Source organism: Pleurodeles waltl, chromosome 11 (assembly GCF_031143425.1).
Source record: "Pleurodeles waltl isolate 20211129_DDA chromosome 11, aPleWal1.hap1.20221129, whole genome shotgun sequence".
Classification (NCBI taxonomy): Eukaryota; Metazoa; Chordata; class Amphibia; order Caudata; family Salamandridae; genus Pleurodeles; species Pleurodeles waltl.
Genome location: NC_090450.1, coordinates 726,953,697 through 726,978,480, shown reverse-complemented (window position 1 = coordinate 726,978,480; position 24,784 = coordinate 726,953,697). Strand labels below are relative to the sequence as shown.

Below are 24,784 nucleotides of genomic sequence, written 5' to 3'. Positions count from 1 at the left end.
TGTTTCGGAAGCTCTTGGCTGGCCTGCAGATTTGTTTTGCATCCTAAACGTCCTGTTTGGACTCTTTAAAAGGTTTCTCCCAACCTTCTCTAACCAAGCCCAAGGGGCCTCTCACAGGGTGTGCAAGCAGAAGCTCAAAGGGGCTGATGCCCTCTCTCCCTTTTGTGGAACCTCCCTGTAGGCATGGGAGGAGAACATTCCACCCTCCCCTGAGTTTGTTAGGTAAGCACATAATCATGCCTTTCATAGTTTTCTTGAATCTCTCAACTAAATCATTTGGTCGGGGATGACAGGGTGATGAGTGCGTAAGTAGCACCACATTAATCTCACATTGCTTGTAGGTATGCTGTTACGAATTTGGTACCCCTTTCTGGCAGAACTTCCTTAGGGAAGTCATACTCTGGGGAAGATGCCAAGTAATGCTCTAGCTACTGGGAATGCAGTAAAACTCTTAAGAGAAATGGTTTCTGGGTACCTGGTGGCACAGACTAAACCAAGATAAATCTGTTCCCAGAGGCAGCCGCAGGATCTAGAGGACCAACACTGTTAATTTAATCCCTCCCCTCTCAAATGTGGTCCCACTTACAGGTAATGTGGTTAAGAGAGCCCTCAGCTGTCCCCCTACCTTGGCACCGGCTTGACAAATTACACAGGAGGGACAGAACTGTTTTGCATTTTCTGCCATCTGGTCCAAGTAAATATGGTTGACTAACCGTTTCAAGGTTTTAGTCAGCTGCAGGTGCATTGATAAGGGGATGTCACACTCAGTTAAGAATGAACTCAGGTGCTTCTCAATCAGCACATATGCCCCAGGACCAGCCTGCCTCTACAATCTACCCCTGAGAGCCTACCTGAACACCCCACTGTGGCATGTGGAATGGTTATCACGGGGGTGATCACGGATCCTGCCCTCAATAGTGACGTCCCAATCACCATCTTGCGGGAGCGGCCTGGCTGTGTGAGGCATCACAGGCCTTGAAGGGAGTAACCGACAGGCTATTGAGGCCCATCCAGCCCGGCGACACAGCTTGTAGGCATGGGTGGCCCAAGCCTGCTTTAAAGTGATTGTAATCAGTGTCACCTCCCCCCACCTGGAACGGGAGCACACCTGTGGATGTCTTTGGCCTGGAATAGGGTCCTTCCAAGGCGTGAGTCGCAACATCTCTTAACCAGGGGGGAGGGACACATGTAGATGATCTGGAATTAACAGATTCCAGAGCGGAAGACCAGGAGATGCTATGGCGCAGGGAGGCGACACATGAGAAGCAGCAGGTTGAATTGCAGGCCAAGCAGAAGGACTTGAAAAATAGAAGTTGCAGGAACAACATCCGTAGCTGGCGAAGTGCCCAGGGGAGCAGAAGGCAACAACACCATGGACTTTACGGGTGATAGGCGAGGTCTATAAATCTTAATTGAGCTCCTGAACACGAGTTGAGGTGAGGCAAATGCAGCCCCGCCAACCCTGTACAGGGCTGATAAGGTGTCTCTGGCACAGAGGCGCTCCAACTCAGCCAATGTTACCCTGACAACGGTCCATCTGTTTATTGAAAAGAAAAAAGAAAAAAAAAACATCCTGCAAGCCTCCAGGAGGAAGCCTGATCTGGTCTTCCGAGGTCATACCATCCAACTCTCAGGATCTTTCTCTGGTTACACTGAGCACATAGGTCACCCCTTTCACCATCATATTCCACTGGAAGGGGAAGCAGCGATCTCGGCACCGCATGACCGAAACAAAGAGGATGCTAGATATCCTTGATGGAACACCTGTACTCATCCCAACCCCGCTGGGGAGGGCTGGCATCCAGCCTGAAGCACGGTGTACTCGTTGCCATGTCAAACAACAAAAGAAAAATGCATTACAAGAGGCCAAACAAGATATTATCACTTACCAGAAATCATGGGGAAAGACTTCTCCCATCACGTCCACGACTGGCTAACAGTGACTTTCTAAAGACAATGCATTGCAACAAGGATGTGCCATACCCTCTTTATGACGTAACATTCATGTTTTTGGGGCGGCTAAGGCATGTCACTGGGGTCCAACGTTGACCCCTGATGCTCGTTCATCTACAATATGCTGCCGCCACAATTAACTGGTTCTCTGTTGCCTGGGCAAATAACATTCCCTGCGGCCCACACACCTTGATTAGCAACCCAAGAGGGTGACACCTCTAGCGGGATCTGTGAACATCTACTCCGATCTCCATGGGATGCAGATGACATTGCTGAGCCCTGCTGGTCTTTTGGAACTTGTTTGCTCTATTTGTATTTTATTTGTCTCTGGTCAACGGTCTGCTGGTGGTGGGGGAGGAGGGGGCTTTAGGACTGATTCCAGCATTCTCACACTTTGGCACACAATGCACTTACCTTCTTCCCGCCCGCCCCATATCCCTGCCAGCATGGCTCTGATGAAAGAACAGCAGCCTCTCGGATGCTCGAACCCTGAGATGTGGGACTGGCTTTGCCTGTGTTACCCCAGCATACCCCTACCAAACCCTGTCTGCTGCTCACTGTGTGACTTAGTGGCTGCGGACACACAACCGTCATGGGAACAACCCCACACACTAAACTTCTCTCCCTAAACGTTTGTGGCCTAAATTTGCCTAATGTAAGCAGGTTTGACAGTACCTCCTGTAATAAGACCCAGATGTCATCATTCTCCAGGAGACCCATCTCTAGGGGTGGGCACCTTGTGCAACAAGGGATTCTGCTCCAGAGTCTTAAAGTTTGACAAGAATAAGGAAAGGTGCTTTTTAAAACTGAGCAGCTTAAGAGACCCACGTCCTCTCACCCCCTTAACATTTACTCCCCCAATGAAGCGTAAGACCTCTACATTCAGGGCATCATTCGGGATCAACTGGCAGATGTGGTGGGTGACGATACAGTGGGAGGTGACTTTAACTTGGTATGGGACCCAGACTTGGACCGAAGCACAGCTTCCTATCAGGATACGGCGGCGATGTCAGCTCAGCTCAAACGTGGCATAGCAGATTGGGGGTCGGTAGACGACTGGCGATATAGACACAGACACCCTGACATCCAAGGTTATTAATTTTGTTCCTATGTTCATGCCTCCTACTCCTGCATTGATTATGTCGTTCTTAGACACTCCTTGCTCTGAGATCTTGATACCATAATCATCTCAGACATCTCTATTTTGGATCGTGAGAACGTGGAGCTGGTATTATCTGATAGCGCTGATCCTTGTAGGGAGCCGCCGCAGTGGAACTCCCCCCTTCATCCATCGGGACCCAGTGGAGATCTAAAAAAAGGGATTATCTGCAAATATTAAGACTCTTGAGAGGTTTGACTAAATGACTCCCACCACATGAAACAGATGGCAACTTGCGATCCTGCGAGTACAGTTGAGAGTACATAGGACCAACAAAGCTGAATGCTCTTTCCTGGCCTCAAGGATGGGGACAGGGACAGGGACAAGACTGGCTCGAACGTAGCCTGGAAATTACAATATCAACAACCTAATACACATTTCTGAAAATCAGAAGGGGTCGTATCTTAGGCAACCGCCAAAAGAGCTAAGCAACAAGTGCAGAAAAGTGCCACTTTATGTAATGGTCAACCCCATTTTATGCCACTGGTGCTGATGTTTTTTGACTGATGTGCACTGGGTCCCTGCTGACCAGGACCCAGTCCTAGTGCTTTCACTAAAAACAAGGTAAAATGGTCTAATTGTGTACAGTTGTCACACACTTTAGTATCCCAGTAGGTCTCTAGTAAATGGTACTCCTGCTACCTAGGGCTTGTGTACTAAAGAGGGTCTATAAGGGCTGCAACATCTACTGTGCCACCCTAGGGGACCACCATACAAACTAAAAGCAGACTGCCATCACAGGTTGCATGACATGGTGCAAACAAAGTGTGAAAACAACATGGGCATGGCACACAGTGAGTGTGCCATGCCCAAGTCAACTACATGCAACATATGTAAGTCACCCCTAAAGCAGGCCTTGGAGCCCTAAAGCAGTGTGCAGATATGCCCCTATGCTGTGTAGTTCAATTACTGGATGGTACAAGTGAACAGGAAAGCCATCTTAAGTATATGTACTAGGTACTGGTCAGTATGAGTTCTCCAGCTACATGATGGCTTTACTGAAACCTATTGTGTTTGGCATCAAACACCTTGTCTTAAACCATACTGATGCCAGTATAGGATTTAATGTGACATGCATCCAGAGGTCACCTTACAGGTGCCCCCTGAAAACCTACTAGTCTTTTAGTGCGCTGGCTGACTGGTCTCAACCAGCCTGCCCCCACAGACAAGTTTCTGACTTGCAGCAGGTGAGAGTCAGAACTCTCTGAGGTCAGAAAAAAAAAAAATGCCTGACATGGAGAAGATGTTATCACCCTATCCAACAGGATGGCTAGTGAATCTGCATATCAAGGCCAGGGCCTTTGATATGCGACTCTAGCTTCCTCCAGACTTCGAGAATGCCATCCCCTGCCCTGAGGCCTATTTGGCACAGAAGGTAGCTGCCTGATGAGCTCCACGAAAGAAGGGACCCATCATCTTGTTTTTGGTGAAACTAGGAACTCTGTCAGTAAAACGCCCACTCCCTACAGGAAGTGGTCATCTAGGGGATGTAGTCTATTGGGTACTATCCTAAACTCCCCTTAATGCCCCTAATTTCAGTGCCCTCCCCCCCCCCCCGACACCAGGAACTAAGATTCATCTGACTACAAGAAAAAAGGACAACAAAGGGCCGACCAGCACAAGAACTGTGACCAGCTGCGGACTTTGGCGCCAAACTACTCTTACCTGTTCCATTCCTGACAACTGAAAAGACCTGACTCGTCCTGCAGCTCTGCATCCTCCCAAAGCCTCGGAGGCCTGCAAGCACTTTACTTAACACCCAGCATCTCCCTTGGAGTGGAGGAGCCACTTCCTTGCACCAGCAGGCACCAACCGCGACAGCCCGGTTCCCTGCTTTGCTTACCATCGGGTCCACCAAGGGAGCAACTTGCCAGGAGAGGATCCAGAGTGTACAGGTGTGCAGCCCCGTGGGCCCATCCCATCTCCGAGACACTGAGCCTGCCCAGAGCCTCCCTGCACCAAAACCTGGGGTAAAGTAGTCAGCTGCAAGCACCCAGGCTCAAGTTCTGTGCCAACTTTAAAACAATGAGCCATACCTTGTTTTAAAGAAAAGAGCATTGGCACAGAGGTCTGATTAGCAGAACCTCAGTCATTGTCAGAGTCGAAAACCAGCATCTAGTACTTGCAAAGGGGGCAAGAAGTGGAGGACTTCTTCACTTGCTGGTACGGCACGTTACACTCGGTCGTGCATGGTTTTAGAGATAGAGGTGTGCAGGTCTAATTGGCACAGTGGACGTTAACTGCTAATGTGGAATGTTATGGTTTGATGTCGACATGGACATAATATAAATTTAAGAGGGCGTTCTTGATGCAGTTTCTATCCCATCAACCACTTCTTGCTGGATATTTCTTTTTTGATGAGTAATATGAAAAGTATATGGACACAAGCCCTGAAGAAGTTCTATGTTAAGGACGAAACGCGTTGGCTGATGTTTCTATGAATTTGCCCCGAAGAGAAGTTGAATAAAAAGAAGATAACAAAAGTGAACAAAGTGACGGCACGTGATTTTGGGACATTTTATGATGCTTTCGGATTTGTGGTGTACTATCAAAATATTTTTCATCTTCAAACAAGTCCAGTTTCCAGCAACATGCATCACTACAACTATCAACAGTAAGACCAAAGGATGTTTGGGACCACATAAACATATAATTGACCAGTATTGCAGATAGATTAAAGATGGTCTACTCACTGGTGACCCATGGCTAGAACAGAGTTCAAATTTTAGCAGATGAAATTGTTTGTTCAAAGTATTGACACTGGATGGCCCAACCTAGAGACTGGTACAATAATGTTATGGTACAGAAAGTTTTGTGATTAAGGTAACATTTGCTTTGTGTGTATTTATTGTTAAAGACAAACTTTCATATATATGTTGAACTAGGAGGAAGCTGTTTTATTATGTGGATAATCTGTTACTTATTTGAAAACTACGCAAATAAAATTAAAACAAATGCAGTTTCCAAGTCGAAGTACTAGCTGTTGGGTCACATGCAATATGTACAATCTATAATCAGGGGAATGCTGCAAATCAAAACCTTGTCTTGACCAAATGATGACAGTTGTAAGTGACGCTTCTAGCCTGCAGGCCATTGATCTCTGCATATCCACACCACCTTACCTCAGACCCTGAGGGGGAGGCTGGCACGCGTGCTGCAGGAGAGGCTGGCCTGCTGCTCCTCTCTGATAGATCAAAGGACAGGTCCCTTCGGATAACTTCCCGGGATTTCTTCTTCTTCTCAGAGTCCAGATCTCGGTGCTCGGAGCTCCCATGGTTTTCTGCCCTGGTAAGGACTCCGGTCAGAAAATCAGCTATCTCATCCTGATGGGAATAGAAAACACGATAAGACCCAAATTCTTTACACCACTTTTTGCAATCCTTGAAATTCTGCAGATGGTGAACCTGCAATCCCCACCACACTATTAACCCCATTACTGTGAACCTCAGGTTCAGGACAACTGCTATAATTTATTTACTGTTGATTAAGGTGGTATGTTACGTTGATGGAAATTAGACTGAACCTTAGGCGTTCTTGTGAGGCTAAGCCCAGGAGTGTTTGAAATTAGGGAAAGTTGAGTTCTGTTTATTGAGATGACAATTCATTCTTTGTAGTTCTACCTAAGCTGCAGTTGATTATTGCAGTGTTCTCTTGACTGAGAAGAGGTTAAAGCCTGGAGGGTTTGGTTCATTATGGCAAAGGTGTGTCTCAATGAAATCAGATGAGGTTGAGCCTTGGAGAGTTCAGAATCAGAAGAGACAACTTGAGAAGGCTTACTTTGATGAGTCAAGCACTGTGGAAGACGTACTTCTTGAAGTGATAATGAAACTGGAGGTGTTCTGATCGAACTGGGATAAGAGATTAACAAGAGTCGAATACTAGTCTAGTTTTTGTCCCTACATGAGGGACTAAAGAAGGCAGAGGGCCAGTCCTGGAGGATCGTGGACAGAATTGGAGAGTGGAATCAAGAATCTATTGCCGTAATATATATGGGGGCAAAGGAATTGACAGGGAATAAAAGGCAAGGTAAATTAGTCTGGGAAGGGGGCAGAGAGTAATACACAAAAAATGGTTCCTGGAACACATTACACAGACGTGGAAAGAAAGGAAGAAAAGAGATTCAGCATATTGTTTAAAAAAAGAAAGCACATCGACTGTGACAAAATAATTCACTTGAAAAGACCCAAATTAATGTGCCTGCTGTTGAAATCTGTGTTCAGCTTACAAGTCACAATATCTATTTTATCTCTTAACATATGAAAAATACAAAGAAATCATCTCTGCACACTGGAGACTGAGGAAATTAGTAATGTTTCTCCCACCAAACTTCTCGATATGGTTTGTTCTTCCCTGTTGCGCCCCCCGACCCGTAACCAATCTTCATGGCTGCTTTATAAAGCATTTCTAAGGAGGCTATTTCTTCAATAATACTGTCTATTTATTAAGGTGCAGTTTCATTTTTCACCTTCAAGCCTGATGAGCAGTAGTACACCTCCATTTTAAGCAACACATCCATCATCAATTTACACAAAGATAAAACCAAGATTTTCCATCTTTAAGTAAATCCATTCTCCTCCTTATGCTCTTATCCCACCACCCCCCTTCCAATGATCTTGTTTAGCTACAGTTCAACAAGACATCTACTTTGTTGTGCTGCCACAAGAGAAAGTTTTTTTATCCCTCGTTTTTCACTCTGGTTTGCCAGTGGGTGGAAATCAAGCAAAGAATTCCAAGCATCTATGATGTTATGGACCATAAGCATTCAGAGCAATAAGAGATTCTAATCTTTATTCTTTTCTAAGTCTCTTTGTGGCCTCTTTGAACAGGATTCTTTGTACAGGATTCCCTTTATCCGCACCGCTTAAAATAAATATTCCTTTGTCAAAGCTCTGCTGAGGTGTGGGTAGATCTACTTACTATGTATGCCATCAAGTTAGGGCCCTAATAGGTCATGAGTTTCAATCCAAGTTGGACAAACTATAAATACCCAGTAAATTCTTAGCTTGTCGTACAAAATTCTTAGCTTCATTACACTAACTATGCTACCCCTTCTCCAAGTCTGCACATTTCCTTGTGTTTTACAATAGGCAAGCCACTGTGAAGCTCCTCAATGGTAGCAGGGCATGGACCACTGCTTTCTTTTTTTCTTTCCACATCCTAACTCTAAAAGGAGAGATTTAAGAGGTAGCATGTTTGTGACCTAGCTTTCCTTCACACAAACCATACCTGAACACATCTGTCTACCATGCTCTGGGTGAGTCCTTCAGACTTCTTCTTTGCTTTGCTAATTCTGAAAGTGGAAAAGAGATCATATCAGGATGCCATCTTTAAGTGACTTCTACATAAGACAGGTGTCTCACCACGCTCAATATGTAAACGTTTAGACTATTCACATATTACCAGGCTTTCCATAGATCAAAGGCAGCAGTAGTGTACATTTCAACATGTATACATTCATCCACACCCTTGCTCTGTAGGACAAGAATTAGCAATTCAAACGTTCCTAACAGAAAATGTATAGCAAGAGCAGCAAACACAGAAGTTTCCCTCACACACAAAATGTACAAAATAAAAATCAGAATTACCGGAGGCTGTCATCGGCTCCTCCAACAACAACCAGGCTGTTATCTGCACGTATCTTTTCACGGAAATCTTCCATGGCCTCCACATTGCACTGCAGTGCGTTCTGCCCAATCACAAACAGCACTGGGGTCTTCATATCCAGCAGGGGGTCATCTACATCCTGACAGAAATCACCAGGAATAGCACATGATTTTGCAAACATTCCAATAAAGAACAAACTGCTGCCGCTGCAGCTTCTAATGGAGCACAGCCAATGCTGCATGTTTATGAAGGCAACTCAAGCTATGGGGTTCTAGAAGACACTGTCGGCCTCTTGCAGCTAGGGACAAAGAATGCCAGCAGCACAAGTCCATCAGCTCCTTCATAGAAACGGAGATCAAAATGAGACCCATTTAGGGTGAAGGCCCTGTTGCACACCAAACTGTGACCTGGACACACCATACAGAGCTAAAGCTCTAAGACACCCTCAACCCTGGATTTGCCTATGTATCTCACAGTAATGGGTATTTGCTACTGTAGTTCTTACTTCTTAGAATATTGGTATTTCAAATGGATATTGCATTTTAGCTGCCATATTATGGGACTGCAGTGCACAGTAAAAGTCAAGACTTAGATATGAAAGCCTGTAGCTTGTACCTTGAACATTAATTTCCCATATGTGCAAATCATACTAAGTTTTGTTGTTGTCAATATCTATTCCAAAATCTAGTTTAGAACTTCCTCTTAGTGATCATTTTTCCGATTTACCTCCACTGCTACAGAATCCCTAAATCTAGCATCATTCCCAAGCTAAATTACGTTTTCTTTAGCTTCTCCACTGGTACTGCCAGGCTCATGAGATACATCTACGGTCTCAGTTTATTCGTTGTGCCCCTGTTCCACATGCTGTCCTCTGTCCTGCATTGTCAGTCAGATTTCCTTGTCCCATACCCTCAATCTCAAATCAGCTGAAAACTTCCCTAAAGCCCTCACAAAGATCTTATCAGTCAGGCTTCTCTTGCTTCATAAAAATTACGATCTATCCTCCTTTTGTAATCAACTGTTTCAATGCACTTTATGATGAGTAAGAGTCCTTTAAGAGTGTCAAACTGTGGTGGAGTTAATAGCTCTTCACCCACAAGCACTACTTTAGTTCTCTTTTCACATAAAGATGATAGGTGACTAAGGGCAAAAGGGTGCACAACGATGATTGTTCTCTGCTTCCCAGGAGGTCACGTTCAAATAGCAAACACGGTCACTTAGTGATAGTTTATGTTTGAATCTCTTATATCCTTCAATCTTCTCTTCTTTATCAATTTATCATACAATCACATTCCAGCAATGTTACTAACAGTTATTCACTTCTGCTCTTCCTCCATTGTTTAGTCCTTCAGTTAACATGTTCAAGAAGTATTGCTGTATCATTTATTCTCTAGTTGATAATTTTACCGGGAGTTTCATACCACTTCAGTCTGACTTTTGCCGCAGATCAGGCCCGTCACACACCCAAGCCCCCAAGTCTATTCAAATATGTGATGCTTTCCTGCTTCATATGGCAAACCTAAATTCCTGTTTGCCTGCAGAGCTTAAATGGTGCGCTAGAAGTGTCAAACACAGCTTCCACCATATGCCAGATATGCTTTTAATAGAAGACTAGGCCCAGTGTACAGTTATGAGGCAAATTCATATTCCTGTCATGTCGGGCATCTCTGTAGGAGTATCAGGCATGGACAGCTACAAAATCATAAAACTTACCCCACGTGGGCCTTCCACAGTTATCAGAGGAAATCCCAAACACACCACAGCAGTCACATACTCAAGGACTGAAACCTGTTGAAAAGAGAAAATGTACGTCTGTTCAGCACAGTTTACTCTCCTATAAAAATAAACTCCTCTTATTATCACAAACTTCATCTACGTCTGACCAATAAATCTCAAAACAAGCACACAGCCCGCAAAACAAATGTGTAAGGTACCAACAGGCACACAAACTGCAAAACGTGAACAGCCCACTAGAAAAATCCAACACATTTTAAACCAGACATAAACTATCGTTTTCACATGCATTAGTACTAACAAATAGCTTATAAACAACCAAAATACATGCACTGTTCCAATAAAATCATGAAAGCCAGGCCCCAACTAAAATGTATGTAGTCTTCTGGATACAATGGTGACTGTGGCTTGGAGATCAAGGTTCTAAACTCAGTTTTGCGATCTACCAATATATTGTGCTATTATAATACTAACACATTTTTTCCATAGTGCTTCATATCACAATTTAACATTTTTGAGCACTGTAAATAAGAAGTTACTAGAACCATGTTTAGTGATATGGATTTGCCTAACTCATATCATAAGGGTGGAAGGCTGAGTTAGGCTTGCCAGGATTCATACTTCTGACCTGCAGTTCAAAGTAGATGCCAATGAAAATGTTCAACTCGCTAACACATCCTACTAGAAAACGTGGGAACACTCAACCATACAACAGAAGGCATACAGTGTTTAACCTTTGTGTACTTAAAATTGTACAGATGTTAAAAAAATAACAACAGAGCCGTGTCAAATTATAGAACCAACTGATTGTAACTCACTACATTCTTGTTTTTCGAACAAGGTCTCAACTCGTTATTAAACATCAAAATTCTGCAAATACAATAAATTTTAACAAGCAAATAAGACATATGTACTTCCAAAACAGACCAGCAACTCCTTAAAGCTAGAAACTGAAAAGAAGTATACTGGAGTGGAGAGTCTGGAGGACATCAATCTGCATTAAAATGGGCACAATCATTATATCTCCCAGTAACAAACCAAAAGTGCACCCAGAGTACAGACTTACGTGGCAGGCTACCAGAGCTCCAGTGTTCCAACCAATTAAAATAATTGGCTTGTGCGGAAAATGACTGTGGATCTGTTAAAAAAGCAAAAAAAGAAAAAGGATGTTTTTTTAATGATACACATGTACATTAACCATTAGTATACTTCCTCTAGACATGGACCTCAGTAACCTGCTGAAAAATGGAAGAGGGTCTCCAGTGTGGTCATACATTATGGCAGTGTTAAAATAATTGAAGGACCAGTCTTGCATGTATGCCTACTTACAGCACTTGTCCACTATTTTCAGTAAGTGGCACTAAGTCATACACTTAACTTGTCATAACTAAAAGTTTCACCCTGTGCACTTGATGGACTATACAGTTTAATGCTCTGCTGCCCTCCACATACAACCTTGCACAAGGCAGTGATAACCTGCCAAAGGACATGGAGTGGGGGGATCGCAATTTTCATGTTATTGGAGAAGGATTCAAACGACATACCAGAGTAACGGTAATATCACTGGTTTGTACCCTCACAGAATGTCCATAACACCACATTTGCTTCTTTTGATTTTGAATTACTCCCTGGCTCAGTGACAGAGTTATTAGTCTACAAGTATCTTACTGTGTTGTCTCACTGAAATCAATTGAGAACATTACAGATGAACAATGCTAACACCAAAAGTGTAGCCTCACACAAGTATTTTCCTATGGTACTCTGGCTCAACTATTGCACAGCAGTAACCTTTTGGCTGATTCTCTGCCTGATTCAAGGTCTAAGTCACGCAAAATAATGAGGCCCGGCAGCACAAACCCTAAACAGTGCTTGTATGTAAATGGGAATGTAGATCGAAACACACACAAAATAGGGAAGTTAGACTCCTCTACAACTGACCTGGTCAAAATTATCAGAAGCAGTGGTCTCTCTATTGGCTTCACGTTGAAGTAAACTCAATTTAAGTTGCTGGCACTGTTTCACACAGCCCTTCAGAAAAAAACATCAAACGTCCTATCTCCAGACAAAATCGGAAGACTTCTAGTCACTCCAATAGGAATCTCTTGCAGTGGGTGGACTGCACCAACATCTCAAAGAGACAACAAAGACCTAGGGCTCTTTGGAAAGCATCAGAAATCACAATCATTCTAGAGATGTTTGTCTAACTTTACTAAGATTTTACCTTGTTAAATTAGTTTAGCAGACTTTAGGTTTTTCCATTCAGTATGCCTTTACATTTTCCAATAGATAAGTAAACTGGCATGAACATCTTTTGCAACACCCAATGGTAGTAAGAGCTCCAACACAAATGGAAATGGTGAGACATCCCCAAGTTATCCAAACCATTGTCAATTAAAAAAACTGGCAGGATTCAGGCGATTCCACACTGGCTACCCCCTGCACTCTGAGCAAGAGCATAGACAGAGGGTTTTAAGCAGCTTATCACATGAACAATGAGTAGTATCACAAAGTAAAAAACTGGTCACAGTTCTATACAATAACCCCGATATGTCCACATGTGAGCTGGAAGACTAAATGCCCATGTCATGAAGCCCACAGAATACTTGCAAATGCAAACGCTAATTTCAGAAAATGGAGGGACTGTTGTGGTGACCACTGCACACAGAGGAGGTCCTGCACTAATATCACTGCGGGTGACCCTATTAGACAGATGTCAAATACAAAAAATGGTCTGAATGCTCCAGTCTAAATTGCTTCAGATACTGCTTGCCCCAGGGGTGAAGAGACAACAAAGAAGGGGAATGCCCTAGCCCCTGGGCTAACGAACACCAAGCACAACAACCTGGGTAAACAAGGGGGATAAATAAAAAATCTTTTTTCACAATGACCCAGGAATTTTCATTGGAAATACAGTTCTTAAAAAACAATTTTTCTTAATCTTTTTTGAGAATTGTGCTGTAACACCCTCACCTCCGAGTGTGATTTATTGTGAGCCAAACATAAGACAACAACACATGACATTCTATACATACATAAGAATCAATTATTCTTTGTAGAGTTCCTTGTGACTTCTCAAATTAAAAAATGAGGTGGTTCCAACCAGTCCTATGGGTACAAAATCCACCCAAGGAAGTCGATCAAATTGTACTAATGACTTAGTGAAAAATTCTTAAGCACAAAGCAACCAACTTGCCATTTGAATATGTATATCCTCTATTATTATATTCCAAAAATGCTTTTTTCATAAAACTGTACTGATATCAGCATGCTTTCTTCCAATAGAAATTAACAGTATCAAACGCTCTCTTTGCACATTCTTTTTTGAAAGCTATCAAATGTCCATTGACTAAATTAATGACCAGATTTCATCTAGATCATGCAGACCATGTCGTGCAGTATGGATTTTCTTTATTAATTTGGCCTCTATTCTGGTTAGGATGGATACCATGTTGTGCTGATTTCAATCTGCTGTATATAAAACTGACCAGGTAATATCTTGTGTGTGTGCCATTTGTTTGAAATGTTCCTGCTGTGTACAGGGCCTAATGTGTGATCTGTGTTGTAGATTTCTAGATTGAACAGGCTGTGTGGTATATAACCTATATATGTCAAGTCAAATGGGCATTTATTGGAATATACCACATTTTCTGTTTTGCAGTTCGAGAATTTAACTTGATTGGAAGTAGTACCACTTACAGTGGCATGTTTGGAGTTTTCAGTAAATCTACAGGCTGTGCAATTCTGGCATTTATAGTTGTAGGAAAGTCACTCTTTTTGGCATGGTTACCCCCATGTTTTGCCTGTCTGTCCGTGTGTTTAGACTGTTTTCACTGGGATTCTGCTAACCAGGACCCCAGTGATTGTGCTCTCTCCTCCAAAGTTGGTTACCCTGGTACCTTTTTACTCCCCACAATTGGCATACTGGTGTACTCCTGTAAGTCCCTAGTATATGGTACTCCGTTACCAGGGGCACTGGTACACCAGGGGGCTCCCATAGGCTGCAGCATGTACTATGCCACCCATGGGAGCCCATGCAAACTGTTTCTACAGGCCTGTCATTGCAGCCTGCGCAAAAAGGTGCATGCATCCTTTCACTACTGGTGGTCACTGCACCAGATCACTGTGTCACACCTATGGTAGGCCCTTTCAGCCCAAAGGACAGGGTGCAGGTCCCTTAGTGTGAGGGCATCCCTGCAAATGCAGAGGAGCCCCTACAACCTCCACTTCCATTGCACTGGATTTCCTAAGTGCAGGAAAGCTATTTTACCCACGTACTGCCACTGGTCACTTACCTGGGGTCCAGCTACATAATGGTAACTCCGAACATAGGCATGTTTGGTATCAAACATGTCGGAATCATACCCCAATACCAATGCCAGTATTGGTGGCATGATGCAATGTACTTGGGGGCTCCTTAGAGGACCTCTCCTCCACCCCTCTCAGTAGCAGTCCTACCAGTCTGCCTCGGGTGGTGGGCAGGCCACGCTGCTGCCACCTCTCAGACAGGGTTCTGCACTCCTGCTTTTGACCAGCTGAAGCAAGGGAAGGCAGAACAAAGTATTTCTTGTGGGGGGAGGGGATGTGACACCCTTTCCCTTGGAAATAGGTGTTACAAGGCTGGGAAAGGGTAGCTCCCCAAGCCATCGGTTTGCTTTGAAGAGCACATTTGGTGCCCTCCTGGCATAAGTCGTTTCGCACCAGTCCAGGGACCCGGTGCCTGCTCTGGCGTGTCCCTGGACAAGGAAAGGGGAGTGACCGCTCCCCTGTCCATCACCACCCCAGAACTGGTGCCCAGAGCTCCTCCAGGTAGCCACTCTATTCTGCCATCTTGGAAACAAGATGTGCAGAGGCCCTTGGGAGCATCTGCGTGGCCAGGTCAGTCATGTGACATTAGTGATCCCCTCTGATAGGTGGTCACCATACAAAGTGACCAAACCTCCTTTTAGGGCTATTGATGGACTCCCTTGTGGGTGGGTCCCCAGATTCGGCATGCAAGACTCCACCAGACTCCTCTGCATCAGCATCTTCTGCTCAAGGCCACTGGAACCACAACTGGACACTTCAGGAACCAAACAAGATTGCAACTACCGAGATGACCTCGCCTTGCATCATTGTTTCCACGGCTCCTTCCAGCAACTGCAACATTTCCATGGCTGTGCATCCTCTGGAGTCAGAAAGACTTCACCTGCACCAAGAAGCACGAAGGAACCTCCTTTGGAGTGAAGGAGTCACTCCCCTGCATCTGCAGGCACCTAAGGCAACAAAGTCAGGCTGCGTGGATCTGCTCTCCTCTGGAACTGCGTGGATCCTGCAACACAGGTGGTGGTTCTGAGTGGTCCTCCTGTCCTCTCTGCCTTCTGTCGAACTTGGGAGACCGTGACCCCTTGCCTTTCCTTGCAGGACAGAATCCCTGTGCACATGACTCTTGCAGCAACCAAGGCTTGTTAACTCCTGCTCCAAGGAATCTTCAGGCTCCAAGTAGCCCCAGCCTCCAGCACTTCATCCTTGCAAGGACAGTCTTTCTCTTGCTGTTCCAGTGACGTGAGCCTCCTCATGTGTGCTGACTAGCAACTGGCACAGTAAGTTGCAGTAAGGCCCAGTGGGTCGCCTGTGTGGTCTGCGACTGCTTCTGCTGTCTCTCCTGACTGCTGAGGGTCACCTGGTCTCCCCTCCAAGGGTCGAGTCCCCACGGTCTTGCTGGTCCTCTTCAGCTCCTCAACTCCCCTTCTACCCTTGTTTGAATTTGCCAAGGCTTGTTGGTCTTCCTGACTGCTGACCTCTCTGCAATCCGATGACTGGCATGGGACATCTTCTGCCTGACTTCGTGGACTCCACTGCTGTTTCTGGACTCCGCAGCTAGTCTTCATCCTCCTTCGTCGACACAGATCTTCACCCACGGAAGGGTGGGTAGTGGCTCCTGGCCCATCTGCTGGACACTCCATTGTGGACTGTACTCTGTCCCTTTCTATTGCAGGTCCTTCCAGAATCCATCTTTGGGTTCCACTGGTCTGGTCCTGTTCTTGCAAAGTTTCTTTTTTAAGTCCCCTTTGTTAACTTAGGGGAAAACCAACTAACTTACCTCTGCTGTCCTGGTCGCTGGGAGTCATCTAAGTAACCCACCTCGTAGGGTCCAGAGTTCTCTCAGCTCCCTACTAACTACTCCAAATCCTTGGATGGAGGACCTAACTTCGCATTCCACTATTTTAGTATATGGTTTGGCCTTCTCCTAGCTATTTTCTACTATTTCTTGCCAATGCTTTTTGTTCCTAAATGCTAATTCCTAATACTGATTGCGTATATACAGAGTGCACTTACCTCCATTTGGGGGACTGTCTATAAGTAATCTAGTTTAGTGTTGCTATAATAAAGTACCTTTATTTTTCGTAACATTGTGTGGTTCCTTGCATGTGTGATAAGTTACTGTGTGACTAGTGTGGTATTGCAAGTGCGTTTAACTATTCCTAGATAAGTCTTGGCTGCTCATTCACACACCAGTCCAGCTTCCTACAATAGTGTCCTAGCACTGGAGGAAGCCACAACATTTCAGGTAGATCCTTTGGTTTTTTTTTTGTAGATCCGGTCTCTTTAACCAGCTGCTGGCTGATATTTCTACCTTTTTTTTTTTAAAAGCAAACATAAGGAATGACCGAGTTCAGAAATAGTTGTCCAATTGTTCTTGATAATTCTCTTTATTTTGTTGACCTTTGGGTTATATGTGAGGACGCAAGTCATGTGTTTCTCTTCACATTTATTCATAGGTGTCAGAAGTGTATCCCTTGGTATAAACCATGCCCTTTTAAGGAATGATTTGATCAATTTTGGGGGTATCCTCTCTATACGAGTTTATTCATCAGTTTTGCAGTGTTATAAAAATAATCCTCCTTATTTGTGCAATTTCTTCTGATGCAGAGGAATTGCCCAAAGGGAAGGTTTTCTTTAAGGGATCTGGGATGGCCACTAGTGAAGTACAGGAGTATATTGAGGTCAGTGGGTTTTGTATATAAACTTACAAAAAGACCCTCTTTGCAAGCCTGTACAAATAGATCTAGGTAATTGATTGTTGGACGTGGCCCTTTTACAGGGTCATTCTCCAGACTTTTTGTCTCCTTATTTTTCTGACCTTTGTTGGCTGATGTTTTGACTTTGAGCACTTTTTCACTGCTAACCAGTGCTAAAGTGCATGTGCTGTCCCTTACACAATTGGTATGATTGGCTTATACCTAATTGGCATATTTAATTTACCTATAAGTCCCTTGTAAAGTGGTGTCCTTATACCCAGGGCCTGTAAATTAAATGCTACTAGTGGGCCTGCAGCGCTGCTTGCGCCACCCACTGAAGCAGCCTGTCAGCCCGATCCTGTGCGTGGTTTTCTGCCACAGGGACCTGGCATCTAAATTTGCCTGCCAGGCCCAGAACTCCCCTTTTACTTCATGTAAATCACCCCTAAGGTACGCCCTCGCTAGCCCTTTGGGCAGGGTGCCATGTATGTAGAAGGCAGGACATGTTCCATGTTGTGTGGCCTGTCCTGGTAGTGACAAACAGCCTAACTTGGTGTATCACTGCTGTGAGTGCTGCCTTCTCATAGGATTGCATTGGAAATGCCGTGCCTTATGTGTAAGGAGCAGCGTAGGTATGTTTGGTATGGTTGTGCTAGTGATGAGAAATGCTGCTTACTGGTGTAGGTGTATTTTGTTATTACTATCACAGAAATGCCACTTCTAGAAAGTACGCATTTATCTGTGCTTATGACTTTGGTGTTTTGCAGCTTGCCCCCAATCCACGTCTGGGCAGACTGACAGTTGGGACTTTGTGCATACTTTTCAGACAGCCTGAACATAGGGAGGGTGAAGGTGTCACAGAGGTGCATCTACATATTGTAAAGTCTTCCTGAGCTTAGAGAAGGGAGAGGCGGGGCACACCTGCATTTGTAAAGGCTGTGCCCTGGCCTCACACAATAGGGTTGTTTACCCCCCACTGATGTTTGGAGCCTGTGCTGGAGGAGAGAAATGGCACTCCCAGAACCTTTCTAACTGGTTGTAAGCCCCTCTCCTCCCCATTATAAAACACACTGAAAACTTAGTATAAGTACAGGGGATTTATCCCCACAATTTAGACATCATTTGACATCCTCTGGACATTCTTGGGACTCCAGAAACCTTACTTAGAGCTGGATGCAGGACGCTGCTGAAAGGACTCACCAGGACCATCTTGGACTGCTGCAGCTGTGCTGACCTGTGACCTGTCTGGTCACAAGGAGAAACTGCCACTGCTGACATCCACTTGTGTGCTGGCCTGTAGCTGGGTTCGCCAGCCCTGCACCCCTTCTTCATGGTCTTTGTCTCCAGAGGCAGGGTGCCGTGGCCTCTGACCTCTGTAAACTTATTCTTGCACAAAGGAGGGCTGTTTTGAGGATGAAGCGCTTGGAGAGCGCTCCTGAGTGCTCTGTACGCCTTTAAAGTGCTTTTCCTGGCCCAAAATCACCACCGCAGCCAGGGATCATAATAGTGCCCCTCGCGTTGTTTTTAGCGCTCTCTTGTACCTGAAAATCTTCACTGCCGCGACCTAGGGTCGTCTGTGCTCAAAAAGCGCTCCATTGTGCTGTCGGGATTCACAGCCGTAGCCCGGGGGTGTTGTGGCCTGAGCGCGTCACACTCCATCTAGTTCCCCCAGGGCACCAAGGAAAGAAGAACTGGAGCGAGCATGCTCCAATAGTGCCCCCTGGGCGAAGCTTTTGCACGCCCCGGGGCACCTGCAGGCACCATCCTCGCTATTTGTTTTTTTGCTACATCTGGCCCTATTTGTCTACTCGCAAGCTATCGAAACTCAAATATGAGGAAAATTTATGGGAGTGTCTGGCAGAGGCGGCTAGCGCTCGCGATGCCAAACTCTTTTGGACCCTAGTTTCGCACAGAGATCCTGCCCTATTATCTACTCCTGAATGTCATATTGATTCAGAAACCTGGCTCTCCCATTTTGGGGAATTGTATGGCTCTCGGTCGGATTCTGATAATATCTCCACAGACTTTGCATTGTGTCAGCTTGCCGTGCCGCCCTTTACTTTAAAAGAAACAGAGATGGCAATTTGTGCACAAAGATCAGGTAGAGCCCCTGGCCCAGATGGTATTCCCTCGGATCTGTACAAATCAGATCTACCTGTATGGACCCGTACCATTAACAGGGTGTTGAACACAGCTATGATAACTCGATCCTATCCGGCCTCGTGGAAGATGGCAATTATTGTCCCCATTCATAAAAAAGGTGACAAGAGCTCCCCATGGAACTACAGACCTATTAGTCTGTTAGACAACTTGCAGAAAATATTCTCGTTCCAGTTGTTATCCAGACTAAAACTCTGGATAGCGAAAAATCCGGTTTTAAGCCATCTCCAGGCGGGTTTCAAGGACAAGGTCAGTACCATTGATCAGATCTTCCGATTTACTACCATTAAGTGGAAGATCGTAGACGCAGATCAAGGCCACCTTTTTGTGGCCTTTGTCGACTTGAAATCTGCGTTTGACCTTGTCCCGCGTGCCAAGCTCTGGGAGGTCCTCAGTACTATTGGTGTCCCGGGTTCTATGATTAGCATCATCAGGGATCTTTATTCTGACAATTGTGCCAAAGTCCGTTGGGGTGTGACTGGCGATCTGACTTCAGCTTTTCCAACAGCACATGGCTTGAGGCAGGGGTGCGTTCTCACACCTACCCTGTTCCTTTTGTTTATTAATGCCTGTTTGCCATACTTTTTAGATTGCCAAAGTGATGCCCCTAGCATGGGTGGGCAGAAGGTCCCTTGTCTTTTGTTTGCGGACAACACTTTGCTACTTTCGCGTACTGCTACGGGCCTTTCTAACCTGCTCTCCAGATTCATGGAGTTTTGTACTGATCATGGGTTGTCTATTAATTCAGCAAAAACAAAATATATGGTCTTTGGGGACACTAGGCACAAAATGAAGAGGCCGGTATATTTAGAAGGTGTTCCCTTAGAAAGAGTGGGCATCTTTGATTATTTAGGCATCAAAGTGGAAGATTCACATCTCTGGCATGCGCAACGTCAAAAATCTGTATTGTGCTTGAAACAAAGGTCGGGCGGCATTGCAAGATGTGCCTCTAGATCTCCCAAATTTGCAATGTCCCCTGCCCTCAAAATATATAAATCCCAAGCTAGGGGGGGTGCCCTATACGGTGCTGAACTTTGGGGCCACTGTAACCTGGTGAATTTGGCAAGAGCAGAAAATCTGTTTCTAAAAATGCTCCTAAAGGTTCCCTCTAGCACACCATCTCTGCCCATCCAAATGGACCTAAACCTTTTTTTAATCTCGCAGATTGCTGCTTTAAGGCCTCTGCTGTTTTGGATTCGGTTATGGACAACAGACGCCCTAATTCCTTTTCGATGTGGGCTTCTTAATTTGGTGGGCCGTGATTCTATCATCAAAACCAAAATTAAATGGTGTGTCTTTGTAGAACGATCTTTTACTCAGCTTGGTTTAGGGTCCTATTGGCACGATCCTATTTCCATTCCCAATAATGCTGCGCAGCTGTTAAATGATGCTTTTTGGCATAATGTCCAGATTGGTCAATTTGCCTGCTCTGTCCCACTGTCCATGTCCAATAATTTTTTGTCAGTCAAATGCCATTACGAATTCGAGCCTTTTATGGACGCGACGTTATCTCCATTTGCTCGTGCCCTTTTTATTAGGTTCAGAATTGTGTCTCTCCCTTTGTGCTCCTTAATGCACAAATGGTTTAGTTCTACTAATAGATCTCAATTCTGCCCGATGGGTTGTGAAAGTGAAGAGTCTGTTTTACATGTTTTCTTTCAGTGTCATGCATATCATAAACAACGAGCTCTCTGGCTCATTCCACTTTGTAAACAAATAAGGGTCAGCTCTTGTTTTCAAGCTGAGAGAAGTTTAAAATGTGATTCATCCGTCCAGATAGTTCTACGAGTGGCAAAATTTCTTGAATCAATCTGGCGGTTTAGATCAGCAATCGTAAGGAACAAGACTGGGTAGTTAACGCTTAGTCTTATTTGTGTATATTTTTTTAATTTGGATGCATGATTTTAGCCTTTATCCTGCAGGATATAGACAATGGTTCATTATATTATTGATTATTTATGGATTTATAGAACCTGTTCTTTGTTTTTAAGCTGAGAGAATTTTAAAATGTGATTCACCCGTCCAGCTAGATTTATTAGTGGTAAAACTTTTCAAATAAATTTGCAGTTGAGATTAGCATATTTAAGGAATAAGACTGGGTAACCAACTCTTAGATCTATTTACACATATTTATTGAATTGGAAATATGATTTTAGCTTCTATCTTGTAGGATATAAATACTGTTTTTTCATATTTATTGATTATTTATTGATTTATGCAATCGTTTTTTCCGTTGAGTGGACCTTTTTATTAAGAGATGTTCATCCTGTCGCTCATTTTGTTTGATTCTTAAATTTTTCTTATTCTTTTCTAATTTCCTTATTGTGCTTCTATTCTTAGCGTTTTCCTGTTTAAAAAAAAAAAAATCTCTTGATGTGTATTGTACTTTTATGGTATGTTTTTACCTACCGAAATAAAGTTAAAGTTAAGTGTTAAATCAGACAGGAACTTAGTTGGTACACCTTGGGTGGCCTTGGTCTAGTATTGAATACATCTTCCAGTACCGCAATGGCTTAATCCTGACGAATGTTGGGATATAATGCTTATATATCGAGCATAGCCAATAAGACTGTCAAGTTATTAAATGGTAGTCCTATTTTATTGATAAAGTCCATACAGTCTCACGTATGCCCTTGTATTATGTACAAAAGGTTTCAGGAAGACATCAATGTACTGGGCCAACAGTCCTAAAATGGACCCGCTTACTGATATAATTGATCTTCAAGGAGGGGAATTTAGGTTTGAGTGTATTTTTGGGAGTACATAGCCCACAGGTGTTCTTTTCTCATTTGGTGCATATGCATCCTTCATCTAATGCCTTTTCTGTGATTTGTTAAATTTGATGAGATAGTTCTTTAATGGGATCTTCCAAGATAAAGCGGTATTGTGTGAAATTACTCAACTGTAACAATTTCCTGCTCATAATAATCAGTATCCATTACCACAATCCCTCCACCTTTCTCTCTTTGCCAAATTTTGTTTAGAGCAATTCTGCTAACAAAATATGTTCTTAGAGTTCAAAGTATCTATTTCTCGAAGGACTTTCTTTTCAAAAACCACTAATTGTGGTGGCATCATTGAAGTGGGACGAGAGAAAGTAGCCTTAATCTTAAGTCCACTTACATTCACTTCTTCCCGAATTTCCTTATAGGCAAAAAAGGTTTTCACCCTCAATTTCCTAAGGAACGGAAGTACCTCAATTTTAGTTAAAAATGTTTTTGTGGAACAAATTATACGCCCTTATTCAAAATAGATACTTCGGAGGTGGACAGAGGGTTTTAAGACAAGTGGAGAAGGTGTATATGGGTATCATGTCTGTATTGGAGTCTGTCATTGATAATACTCCCTTCTTGTGCAGAATTCTCCTGTGTCTTGTCCTGCACCCCTCTTTTCTCCACCTCTCCCCCATCTCCCGCCTCTGATGAAAAATGGTTGGCTTTCTGGGTGGAAGAAGGATGGACTTGCTGTATTGGCTAGAATCAGATGATGATTGAGAATGTAATGTATCAGCTGCAAGATCTCCCTGGGTATTGTTGATTTGGTATGTTATGTCTGAGGTATTGTAGGAGGCTGGCCTCGGTTATAGTGGGTACCTTGTGGTACTTACACCTTGTGCCAGGTCCAGTTATCCCTTATTAGTAGAATAGAGGTTTTTCTAGCAGCTTAGGTTGTTAGAGGTAGCTATTGCAAAGCAGCTTAGGCTGAACTAGGAGACATGCAAAGCTCCTACTATACCACTTATATCATATAGCACAATATAAGAAAACACAGAGTTACTAAAAATAAAGGTACTTTATTTTAGTGACAATATGCCAAAAGTATCTCAGAGGATACCCTCACTTAGGAGGTAAGTAATATACACAAATTATATGTACACAAACCCAAAACAGGTAAGTATCAGTAACAAAAAGTAGTGCACACAATGTAGAATCACAATAGGATGCAATAGGTAGACATAGGTCTAGGGGCAACACAAACCATATACTCCAAAAGTGGAATGCGAATCACGAATGGACCCCAGACCTATGGGAGCTTGTTAAGGGTCGCTCGGACTGTAGGAAAACGGTGTCCAAGATACCCTACCCCAAGACCCTGAAAGGTAGGAGTAAAGTTAACCTACTACCCCCAGAAAGACAGAATAGCTGTGATAGGGGATTCTGCAAGAACCACAAGCACCAGCAAAACACTGAAGACTGATTCCTGGACCTGAGGACCTGTAAAGTAAGGGGACCAAGTCCCAGAGTCAGGCAAGTGTCTTGGGGGGGGGGGGGGGGGGGGGGGGGAGGTCTAAACCCCAGATAACGGTGCAAAATGGCTGCCTCTGGGTGGAAGAAGCTGAAGATTCTGCAACAACAAAAGGGGCCAGGAACTTCTCCTTTGGATGGAAGATGTCCCACAGCGTGCTGGAGGTTGCAGAAGTGTTTCCAGGCAGAAATACCGCAAACAAGCCTTGCTAGCTGCAAGAGTTGCAGTTGAGGATTTTAGGTGCTGCTGGGGACCAGGAAGGACCAGGATGTCACCCCTTGGAGGAGGAGACAGAGGGGGCGCTCAGCAACTCAGAGAGCCCCCACAGAAGCAGGCAGCACTCGCAGAAGTACCGGAGCAGGCACTTAGAAGATCTGAGGACTCAGAGTCACAAAGGAGGGTCCCACGACATCGGAGTTCAACTCAGCGAGTTGGGCAATGCAGGACAGAGTGCTGGGGACCCAGGCTAGGCTGTGCACAAAGGAAGTCCAGGAAAAGTGCACTGAAGCCGGAGCAGCTGCAATTTCACGCAGTACACAGGTTTTCTGTCTGGCGTGGGGAGGCAAGGACTTACCTCCACCAAATTTGGGCAGAAGGGCCACTGGACTGTGGGAGACACTTGGACCCAGCACCTGTGTTCCAGGGACCATGCTTGTGAGGATGAGGGGGGACCCAGAGGACCGGTGATGCAGTAATTTGGTGCCTGCGTTGGCAGGGGGAAGACTCAGCTGACCCACAGGAGATTTCTTCTTGGCTTCCAGTGCAGGGTGAAGACAGACAGCCCTCAGAGCATGCACCACCAGGAAACAGTCGAGAAAGCCGGCAGGATGAGGCGCTACAATGTTGCTGGTAGTCTTCTTGCTACTTTGTTGCGGTTTTGCAGGCGTCCTGGAGCAGTCAGCGGTCGATCCTTGGCAGAAGTCGAAGAGGG

The 24,784-nt window shown here is 44.5% G+C and overlaps 1 protein-coding gene across 5 annotated transcripts in view; it reads right to left on the bottom strand.

Moving 5' to 3' along the window:
• Positions 1–24,784, bottom strand: part of KANSL3 (KAT8 regulatory NSL complex subunit 3) — a 470,654-nt gene that overhangs the window by 314,251 nt on the left and 131,619 nt on the right. For all 5 annotated transcript variants that reach the window (XM_069214408.1, XM_069214411.1, XM_069214407.1 and 2 more), the window contains exons 9-13: positions 11,517–11,588; positions 10,430–10,504; positions 8,698–8,855; positions 8,339–8,402; positions 6,235–6,435 (exon numbers count right to left, since the gene is read on the bottom strand). In XM_069214408.1, coding sequence (XP_069070509.1) covers positions 6,235–6,435; positions 8,339–8,402; positions 8,698–8,855; positions 10,430–10,504; positions 11,517–11,588 — 570 coding nt within the window. The remainder of the gene's footprint in view (positions 1–6,234; positions 6,436–8,338; positions 8,403–8,697; positions 8,856–10,429; positions 10,505–11,516; positions 11,589–24,784) is intronic.